The 10,573-nt window shown below is 55.3% G+C and overlaps 1 protein-coding gene across 1 annotated transcript; it reads right to left on the bottom strand.

Annotated features, from left to right (window-relative positions):
- Positions 1-5,783, bottom strand: RPP25 (ribonuclease P/MRP subunit p25). Its single transcript, XM_045795175.2, has 2 exons — positions 3,414-5,783; positions 1-331 (listed from the first exon to the last, which is right to left on the bottom strand). Exon 1 carries the CDS (start codon positions 5,589-5,591, stop codon positions 4,950-4,952), a length of 642 nt encoding a protein of 213 aa, XP_045651131.1. The 5' UTR covers positions 5,592-5,783; the 3' UTR covers positions 1-331; positions 3,414-4,949.
- Between the last annotated feature and the right edge of the window lie 4,790 nt (positions 5,784-10,573).

The raw sequence follows: 10,573 nt of genomic DNA, 5'->3' as shown, positions 1-10,573 counted from the left end.
TGACTTAAAACAACAGAAATTTATTTTCTCACAGGTCTGGAAGTTCGAAATCCAAAATCAGGATGTCGGCAGGACCATGCTATCTCTGAAGGATCTCGGGAAGAATCTGTTTCATGCATATTTCTTAGCTTCTGTTTGCTGGCAATCCTTGGCACTCCTTGGTTCGCAGCTGCGTTAACTCCAATCTCTGTCTCCATCTTCTTGGGTTGTTCTTCTCTCTGCATGTCTGACTCTTCTCCTCTTTTTATAAGGACACCAGTCACACTAGGTTACGGACCCACCCTACTTCAGTATGACCTCTTCTTACATATTAATTACATCTGCAAAGACCCTGTTTCAAAATAAGGTCACATTCACAGGCACCAGAGTTAGGGCTTCAACGTTATCTTTTGGGGGGACACACTTCAACCCACATCTATGATAATCAGCAGGTGTCACACAAAACCAGAATCCTCATGCGGGACATACAAGTCCGTATCACTATGGTGATGCTTCGTTTCTAAAAGCAGGTAGAACCTTAGGGCCCAGATGGGAAGAGAAGCTTGGTGGGCACAGGGGAAGGTGGCCACCGTCCCTGACAGTTAAGGACTTTGATGTGGCATCAGAATAGTTCATAAATCTGGCTCAACCAGACTTTATTCATTCAGTCAACAGCTCTGTGGGATTCCTATGTTTCAAGAGCTGGGTGGGGAGCAAGGCAGGCAGGATCCAATCATGGCTTCTGGTTTTTGGGATGACTGACAACCAGAGGATCACACTAATGAGGGCACAATTACAAACTTAGATTTGTGCTCTAAGAAGAAACGTGGTGTCACCAGGGAGACCCTCCTGTGGTTGTATTTTCTCTGTTCTTTCTTCCATTCCTCCCTTCCCCTCCCTCCCTCCCTTGCTTTTATCAATTGCCCTCCTCTTGGGAGACCTAGAGGTATTGCAACATCTCAGTGAAATAGAGGGGACTAGAGCATCCCTAGCAATGTGTGCACAGCAACAGCCCAAAGTGCAGGATTAATGGGGTAGAGGTTGGGAGATGGAGGGGTGGAGAGGTTCCTGTTAAGGGATAAGGGTGGGAGACAGTCTTACCCAGGTTTTTCCTCTACTGTGCAGTGAACATGCCCTGGCCAATTCATGGCCAATGAACAACAGCTCCTAAAGCTTTTACCAATTTGAGGCTGTGGACCTCCTCCCCTCTAAAGGCTTTACTGTTTGGCCCTTACATAGCATGTCCCCTGGGATGCCAAGAAGGCAGGCCAAGCCCTGGCCAGGTAGGGTTAATGCCACAAGAAGAAGCCCCACTCTGATCTGGCTATAATGGCAGTGAAATCCTACCTAGCCTGGGTAGCTCTCAAATCTGTCTCCATCTCCCTCCCTAGTACCACGCTCCCATAGTCCCATGGATGAAGGATAGTTGGAAGGCAGGCAGGCAGGGACAAGGGGCCCCCACCCTAAGAGGAAACCACCCTTGAAAAGATCTTACACCACCCTGGAAGGAGCCCTCCACCCTTTCCCATGTGATAGGTAGATGACAAAAACCTGATTGGATGACAGGTGCAGGGAGGGTTAATCATATGAAAACAGCCTGCTAACGAGCCCACGAAAACCCCTAGACTTAGAAACTCTGGTGGCAACACTCTCGGGTCCCCTTCCTCCTTGGGAGCTTTGTACTCTCTCTCAATAAACCTGCTGTGCTGCCCACCACTCTGCCCGATCTACCTCTTCATTCTTTCAAGCGATGTGACCAAGAACCATGGGCGCTGAAGGGAAAGAAATCCTGTAACCCCGTCTCTTACCTTCTTGTGTCCTCAGGGATGCAGTCAGTCCCCTTCCAATCCACCGCCCACCTACACAGGTATCAGAGGGATCCTTCCCAAATGCCAATCAGACTGGGGCACTCCCTGGCTCCCACTGGCCTCCCACTTACTTTGGGGAGCCTCCCAGTGACCTGGCTCCGACCTGGTACCCCAGCCCCGCCTGCCTGTTGCCAGGTACCCTTCAGATACTTGTAGCTGCTGCAACACCAGACATAGCATCACCTCTCTGTGCTCTGCCTGGAACTGCCTGTCCAGTCCTGTTCTGCTGGCTACCTCCTTCTGATCCACCTCCATCAGCAACCCCGGGTGCATTAAGCGCCCCTTCTCAGAGCTCCTACCTTCTCCCACTATCACTGCATTGTGTTGTAACTTACTTTCTTTCCACTAACTGGGACATCCTTGAACGGGAACAACGTGATTATACTGTGATCCCCTGCCCTGCCCCACCCTTGCCGCCCAGCCCCACCGTGTGCCTAGACTAGGATCCGACACAACAACGAAGTCCCTTAAGGCCCTGCTGGAGATCCACTGCCCAACCGACCATGAGCTCCGGCCTTGGATTATATATACATTTACATTCCCAAATGGATTTTGGGACCTGACAATTTCACGGGTGTGAGCCTTCACTGCCACCCCTAGCCTGAAAGTGCCCTAAGACAGGGCCCAGAAAGCTCCTCCTGGATAGAGGTCACTATTGGAAAGATGGGGTCTCACAGAGCAACTTCCATTCCCTCCCATTCTGCCCGTAGTCAGTAAGTCATCTCTTAGGTGCTCCTATAGACAACTCCCCCTTATTGCAGCACTTCTCAGGCTCCCACCTCAGTCCTGGGGTTAGGGGTGTATAGGGATATCGGTCACCTTCCTTTGGAGCCTGTTTCTGGGTCAGCAGAGCCAGAGGATCAGTAAGGCAGGGGTAGGGTGCTCATGGGTGCTGGGCTCCACTGGCACCACCAGCACCCATCAAAAGCCTGGGAACTGAACCTGCTGGGGGGGCATGGGGGTGCAGAAAGTAAAGTGTTTCATTACCTGCCTTCTGGCATGGGAGGCGGAAACTCAGCCCACCATTAAGGCAGGTTAATGCTCTGAAGATGGGGAAACAAGCTCCTCTCCTCCCCATACCGCAGGATGAATTTCTAGGCAGGAAAAGGGACTTAATCTGATCCCCACCATCAAGAAAAGAAAGCCTCTGCAGCCCCCCCTCCCTGACAAGCCTCTGCTTGCACTGTCCTGGTGACTGGGCAATCAGGACTTGAGATCCTTGTTTTGGAAAGTTGGCCCTTTTCCAGAACCAAGACCAGTCTTCTATAAGCATCTACCATGCAGGACCTCTTCCGAGTTTTATCATTACTGCAGATGCACAAGCCCAGGACCAGCCCAGGGCACCTTAGCTGTCAGGATAGTACATTTTTTCCAACCTTCTTGGATCACCCCTGTGAGTCGGACAAGCACACATAAACCCCTTGGCCCTTCGCAGGGACTCATCAAGAACAAGAAATTGGGGAGGGCAAACAGTGTCTGGATGACAGGGCTCACTGAGCCAAAGCTCCCCTATGGGTAGAGAACTCCCTAAAGAGCCCCTCCTGTCTATCAGCTGCCGAAACTCACCTCTTGTCGCTGGAAGGATTTATTTCAGGGTTCTGCCAGCAAAGTGACTTACATTCTTCCCCATCTCCTTTCCAGAGGTGCTGTTGAGTTGCACGTGGTAGGGTGTGTTTCTAAGATCCTGGGGCTAGGTGCCACCCCCCCCCCTTTACCCGCTAGAGTCCTTCCAGCACACAGCACTCCTCTCCCCACCCCCAGCCCCAGCTGACTTGGAGCTGGACAGAGAGGCTTATGAGGCTGTTATCTCTCAACAGACAGCTGTGCAGGGCTGGAGGCAGCAGCTTATCAGGGAGCCTGCAGTGATTCACAGCCCAAGTTCCAGCTTCTCTGCTGAATAGTAATTTCCAGCAGTGGATTTGTGCTCAGTCTCTCTCCTCCCCCTCTCCCAAGGGTGTGCTGTCCTTTCTGAGAGAGCGAGCAGTGAAGGGGAGATCCTACGGATGGTGATGAGGGGTTTTGTGCCAGCTTTCTGGATGCGGCTGTCAATTGGCAGGAGGCTGCAGGTTTAGGGAGCCCAGTGGGGTGTGTCTCCCTTGGCAGTGACCCCTAGGAGAGTTCATTGGCGCTTGTCTTCTTTCCTTTCCAGAAAAGCAATGTGCTCCTCCCTTTCCCTCAGTAGTAATGCCCCAGGGGACAAAGGCCCCCTTCCGGCCACAAGACCCTGAGGCTAGAGCCAGACAGGGAAGGCTAGGAGAGGGAGAAGCCAGCGACTGGGCAATGTGCCTCTGGTTCCATTCTGAAGCTGTCCAGTCTCTGTGCTTGACCCTGAAGACTCAAAGGCCAAGGACTCCAGGCTGGAGAGGACTGAGTCACAAGGGGGCAGGCCAAAGCAGTTTCCACATAGGTTAAGTGCTAAGGAAGAAACCTGGGGCCACAGTCATTTTTGTGTTTGTTTTATTGGAAGCAGGACTCCAGCTCTGAGACTTGGGAGAAGGCAAAGAGAGTTCTGTCAGGGGTCTCTCCTTCTGGGCCAGGGGGGAAGGTGAATTGTTAAAAAAGCTAGAGCCCATGTTGGTGCCCCTGCACCTCGATCTCAGGACGCTCCTTAACATCAGGGTAAGGAAAACTAGAAAGGAAGCGGTCTCCCAGGGTGAGGGGCAGGACAGAACCCGGCCCCCCAACTCAGACTCCCTTGCCTTCAAGCAGTCCGTTTCTCACCCCTTGAAGGTGATTCCAAGAGCTCTCCTCCGGTTAAGTACTCAGGTGGACACGGGATGCCTTTAACCCTTGGGGGTCCTGAGCAAGGCTCAAGAATCCCACTGCCCACCACTCCCTCCCTGAAGAAGGTTCCAGTATGGCTCAAAAAAGCTGAAGGTGGAGTTCTGCGTCTTCAGGCAACACAAGTGGTGGAACGAAGCTTCCCTGGGGTCCAACGAAGCTTCCCTGTGGTCCCTCTCTTGTTGCCTTGGGGTCCATGCTGACCGTCTGAGGAGCTATGTCCAGAGCACCGAGGCATGAAAGGCTGGAGATGCGTCTTGTCAAGGTTGAGGCGCTGGGGGTGAGATCCAGCGCGTCTAGGTGGCCCAGATCCACGAGCTCTCAGGCCGTCCGGTCCTCTTCCGCAGCGCTTGGCTCAGGCTGTAACCGCTTCGCAGAGCCTTCTCCAGCCGCGGGTTCCCCTAGGCTCCTCTTGGACGTCGGTGCAGTTGGCTGGGACGAGGGTCCGGGATGGGAGTTCGGGGGCTGGTACCCGGGTTGGCAGGGATCCAATGCATCCTTGGAAAGTAGAATCGCGAGGCTGGGCACGTTCTTAAGTACACTGAGACTGGCGGCCGGCTCGCCAGGCTTCCGACCCGGTGTGGGCCCCGGCGGGAGGCTCTGCCACACCTCGCGCACGCTCCGGTAGCGCAGCCGCGTGACCTGATGCAGGCCCGCCAGGCGGCGCTTGAGGATCTCCACGCACGTGACGGTCTTGGTGGTGGCCCGACCGCAGCCGCTGAAAACGATGGCGCGCGTGGCTGGCTGCGCCATGCTGGCGGTGGCGAAAGCCAGCAGGTTCCGGATCTTGCTGCCCTCCTTGACCCGCATGTGCACAGCGCCCGGCGCCAGGTCCGCGAAGGGGCTGGAGCCCGGGCCGCCCCCCTCGGCCCCACCCCCCACCGGCGCCTCCTCGGAGCGCACCTTACGGAAGTTCTCCATGCGCCGTCGTTGCCCGGACCGCGGGGACGCCGGCTTCGCCATGGGGCCGCCTCAGCCCTGCGGCTGCATGGCCGCCGGTCGCGCCTGGCCAGGGCCGGCAGGGGTAAGGGTGCGGGAGCGGCGTGGACGCTGGCGGGCGGGCTGGGACGGCGCGATCCTCGTCTCCGACTTCACTCCAGTGGGCGCTGCTCTGCTCCGCGCTCTCGGCGCCCGGTGCTCCGCGCCTTTAGCGGAGGCCCCGCCTGGGAGCATGGGAGCCCCCGCCCCTACTGCCAGGCTCCGCCCCTAACTCGGCTTGGCCCGCCCCCGTCCTAGCCTCTGTCGCTTCCCGGAACCAGTCCCGAGTCTAGCCACCCGGGCAAGGGAGCGGTGCGCACGGTGAGGTGTAATAGCAGCGTCAGGGGGTGACCTGCCGGGCGAAGTCCCCCTTTAATCGCCATCTGCCCTCCCTGAGCCAACCCTCATAAACGGGCGACCAAAAAAAAAAACACAAAAAAACAAAAACCTGTGTTTGCGATGCAAAAGCCGCTCAAACCGGGTCCCCGAGCCCTTGCGCGTTCCAACGGAAGGCCCCCCTTGTCCCCTCTCAAGGAGGGTTTTCCGAGAGGCCTGCTGGAGCCTCTTTCCCCCACTCCTCAGGGGAGCCCTCCCACTCCGTCCCTCCCGCTCCCGAGCCGCTCTTCTCGCCTCAAGGACAGCATGTGCACGGTCAGCAGAGTGCGGAGGCGCGGGCTGCAGCTGCGCTCCGCGCTGCCCTCGGACGACTACGTCGCGGCGTGGTCCTCGCAGGGCGGCGGGAGACTGAGGTCTCAGCTCGCCGCACCTGACAGGAGCTGGAGGCTCCCGGACCCCCGTACGCTCCTGGACCGAGGGGTGAGGTTCTGGGCCAGGCTGTCCCTGAGGCGAATGGGAAGAGAACAAGGAGAGCCCTTCTTAAGGGAAGTTAAGCTCCCTCCACCCATGGAGCGTCCACTATGAGACCTGCATGCTTTAGGGTGAGCCAGGCACTGTTCCCTGGTAGCGTGGATCCCCCCCTTCTTCCCAGGTGGAACTCGTTGTCAGTCAATCTTGGCCCCCTGAGACCCAGTGGGGTCCTTTTTTAAAAAGGAGGCTGGATGAAGGCAGGTCTTGAGGGGGGAAGGGAGGAAGGTGGTAAGTTGAAGCCTCGGGGGCATTATGAAGCTACCGGGAACGCCACCAGACTGGGAGAGTGGCCCCAACACCCTGCCAGGAGAGGTGGACGGTGAGGGTGAGGCTGGGGTTGAAGGGCTGATGATGGGAGGGAAGTTAGAAGGACCCTCCCCAGAACTGCCCCAGGACTTCGCCCTTCACCCTTCACCCTTCCACGCCCCTCGCGCAAGAGCAGAGTCAGACAGAGGGAGAGGTGCAGACCTGATCCGGGTCGGGGTGCCTAGCACCGGGCGTGGCGGGGAGGCGCGGGGAGAGCTGCAGCGCGCGGGAAACCTGAAAGTGCGGGCGGCCTGACTGCCTGTGGGGAGCTGGGTCCCAGTCCTGAGACGGGGCTGCCGGGGTGCCCCTCTTCTCACAGCTGTTGTCGCCTCCTCGGCATCTTGTTTGTCCTAGCTCTCGGCCCCTGCTGTTCAAAACCCGGGCTGACCCCATTACCGCCCTTTGGGGAACGGCTGGAGCTGGTGGACTTTGCGCCCCAACGTCTGAATGACCGACTCCGTCCGGGATCTCCTGCCCGCACCCTAGGCTCAGGGGCCCTCGGGGTCGTGTTCCGCTTGGAGCCGGGACTTCGGCTCTGCCCCAGCTCCCGCGGGCCCACGAGGAACAGCCACAGTAGCGGAGGCACAGCAGCCTTGAGAGAACACAAAGACTGCAGCGCGTGGCGGGGCGCAGGGAACCTCACATTCCGTAAGACCGAGGTAGTGGTGGGACTTAAAGGGCAGCAGTTTCGGCTAGGCCTGGGATAAAGTCCTGGAGCGGGTGGAATCGACGTTAGAACGGGGTGGTTAGGGAAGAAGCGAGCTGTCCATCCGCAGGAGTATGCAAGCCTAGGCCGAACTTTTCACTTGGAGGGGATATAGGCCGGGTCTGCAATTTGGTGGAAGGGCCCTGGGAGCTCCGGGTTTGCGTCGGGTTAGCACGCTGCTGTACTGCGGCCGCCTGGGTTGGCCCTCGAAGGCTCCCCCTTCCCCCTTCTCCTACCTCCAGGTGTAGAATACTCGGATTCACTTCGCTCCCCAGGGAAGGGAAAGGGCGGAAAATGCCCGCATTCCCTCCGGGTCTCCTCCCCTTCCCCGCTCCCTCTGCAGCACTTAAAATGTAAATGTACATCGTGATTAGCCGCTGGGTCGCTAATTACCGCTGAAGCCATTCATTACCCTGTCAGCGCGCGTCCTAGCCTGCAGGCTGTGCGCTCCAGCTGGGCGATGGGATAGAGGCGGGGTGGGAGGGTTCGAGGAGTGGGGGAACTGTGAGTAAGGGTGAGGAGATTGCCGGGAGGAAGCGGGGGCTGCAGAGGGGCCAGTGGGGTGAAAAAAACGGGTGGGCGGTGCTGTACCGAGGCGAGGCAGGAAGAGGGGAGAAATGCGCAGGCTGCTAGGATTGGGGACAGAGGAGAGGTAGCAAGGGTACGCGCGGGTGTGGGGGGAGGGGAGGACCGAGGTGAGAGCAAACGGGGACAGGGAGCGGGAGGAAGGGAGAATGCGCAGGGAGGCTGCGAGGAGCCCCGGAGAAGGGGCGAACGCGGTTGGGAGGGGAGTAGAGGGTTCAACTCTGGGAAGGTGGGCAAGTAAATTCGCGTACGGATGGCGCAGACCCCGCGACGGTTAGAAACGAGGAAAGACATTCAAAGCTTTCTGTTAAAAGAGCTGGGTAGGGCCACAAGTTTTTTGTTTTGTTTTGTTTTGTTTTGTTTTGTTTTGTTTGTTTTGTTTTTAAGGCGCGCGGGTGGGGGGAGGATCTATTTCCATATGTGTGCGTTTGTAGATGTGAATGTATTTTTTAAATATCTTTAAGAAAAGAGCATACTGCATCTGTTACCTCTGAGGCAGCATCCAGTTTCTGTGAGCCTCTTTAAGAAAAGAACTACTGAATGCAGAATTGAGCTCAGAGCCCTGGAACAGCCTGAGTACAGGAGGTACTGACCTTGGAGCCCAAGCTTCATTACCTCCTTTTCGCCTCTATGTGACCTTGGGCAATTGACTTAATTCCTGTGCCTTGGTTTTGTGTGAAATGGGGCTGACAGAGGAACCGGTCTCCTGAAGTGGTCGTGAGACACATAGCAGTGGTAGAAACTTGGCTGGTAAATTCTCAGGAAACGTTGGCTAATATTTTTCACATGTTACTGGAGATTAAAATAAATTTAGAAAAATTTTAAAGGGAGGCGGGGGGGGGGGAAGGAAGCTGGTGAAAGGAAAGGAAAATGGGCAAAGCCTTGGCAAGAGCAGTTTTCCTGATATGTTAGGGACTAGTTAGTGGCAGCTTAGACTCCTTTCACCCTCAGGGGAGGTGGTGGGGTGGCTAGACTGGAGCCCAAGCCGAGCCAGTGTAACAGCAGTCCTTGTTCTGCAAAAGGACCTTTCCAGCAGCACTGCACCCTGCCTCTGTAGACAAGTCTCTTCTTACCCCAAGACTGAGAGAATTCCCCAGGTGCAGGGCAGGTCTCCTCCTCCTCTGTCTCCAATGGCAGGAGGAGCGAGCGTCAGATCTCCTAAAGCCGCTGGTCCTAGTCCCAGCCTCTCTTGGGACTTGGGAGCATGCAAAGGAGCAAGGAGCTAGAAATTTAGAAGGGGAGCTCACTACAGAGTGAGCTCACTACAAAGTGCCCAGTATTGGGCCAGATACTTTCACAGATCTATTCCCTGATTCAGTTTTCATAATCTCCCTTTTCCTCACATGGAAACTGAGGCACAAGTTAAGTAACTTGCCCAATCATCACAGCTAAAAAGCAGCGACCACAGGTGTTTGAAAGCAGGTGCTCTGACTCACTTTCCTACCTCACCTGAGTATAAGAAAAAAAAGAAACTCAAATGATTCGAGCTGCCTATTAAAGGTATGAGTTGATTTTGGGCTGAGTGGGGGTTCCTACAGTGGGGAAGATAAATTGGTTATCTATTGCTTCATAAAAAAATTATCCCCCAAACTCAGCAGGTTGAAATAACATTCATATCTTACAGTTTCTGAGGTCTGCAGACCCAAGAGCAGCTTGTAAGGGTGGTTCTAGCTCAGGGCCTTTCCTGAGGGTGCCGTCGAGATGTCGGCTGGGTCTGGGGGATCTGCTCCTCTGCTTACTCACATGTTGGTTAGAGGCCGCAGTTCCTTATCACATTGGTTGTTTCCATAGATGTGTTCCTAACATAACAGTGGGCTTCCCCCAGAATAAGTGATGAGAGAGAGAGAGAGAGAGAGAGCAAGCAGGAAGCCAGAGTGCAGTTTATAACCCAGCTTCCTCTGAAGAGGAATTAGGTTCTACTTCTTGAAGGGAGCAGTGTCAAAAAATTTGTCAATATTTCAAAACCACAGCGGAAGGGGAATACTTGGGAGGCAAATTTAGGAGAGGCAATCAGGAATCAACATATTGAAGCAAATATGTGGAAAGACCTTGAATCAGGAAAGCCAAATTTATTTCCTGGCGTACTGAAAGCACTTAATAAATTTTTTTAAAAAGATTATTTATTTTCCGGGGCGCCTGAGTGGCTCAGCCATTAAGTGTCTGCCTTCAGCTCAGGTCATGATCCCAGGGATCTGGGATCGAGCCCCGCATCGGGCTCCCTGCTTGGCGGGAAGTCCACTTCTCCCTCTCAACACTCCCCTTGCTTGTATTCCCTCTCTCGCTGTCTCTCACTGTCAAATAAATAAATAAAATCTTTAAAAAAAAAGATTATTTATTTGAGAGAGAGCGAAAGAGAGAGCACGATAAAGGGCGTGAGGTGGGGTGTGTGTGCAGAGACAGAGAATCCCAAACAGACTCCGCCCTGAGCACAGGGCCCAAAGCAGGGCTCCATCTCAAGACCCTGAGATGACTTAGGCCGAAACCAAGAGTCGGACACTTAACC

The sequence above is a fragment of the Ursus americanus genome, chromosome 28 (assembly GCF_024610735.1).
Source record: "Ursus americanus isolate L20-20 chromosome 28, mUrsAme1.1.p, whole genome shotgun sequence".
Taxonomy (NCBI): Eukaryota; Metazoa; Chordata; class Mammalia; order Carnivora; family Ursidae; genus Ursus; species Ursus americanus.
The sequence above is the reverse complement of the archived record's forward strand: the minus strand, read 5'-3'. Positions and strand labels throughout refer to the sequence as shown.

Excerpts from the sequence above, each read along its gene's own strand:
- RPP25 (XM_045795175.2), bottom strand. The coding sequence starts at position 5,591 with ATGGCGAAGCCGGCGTCCCCGCGGTCCGGGCAACGACGGCGCATGGAG.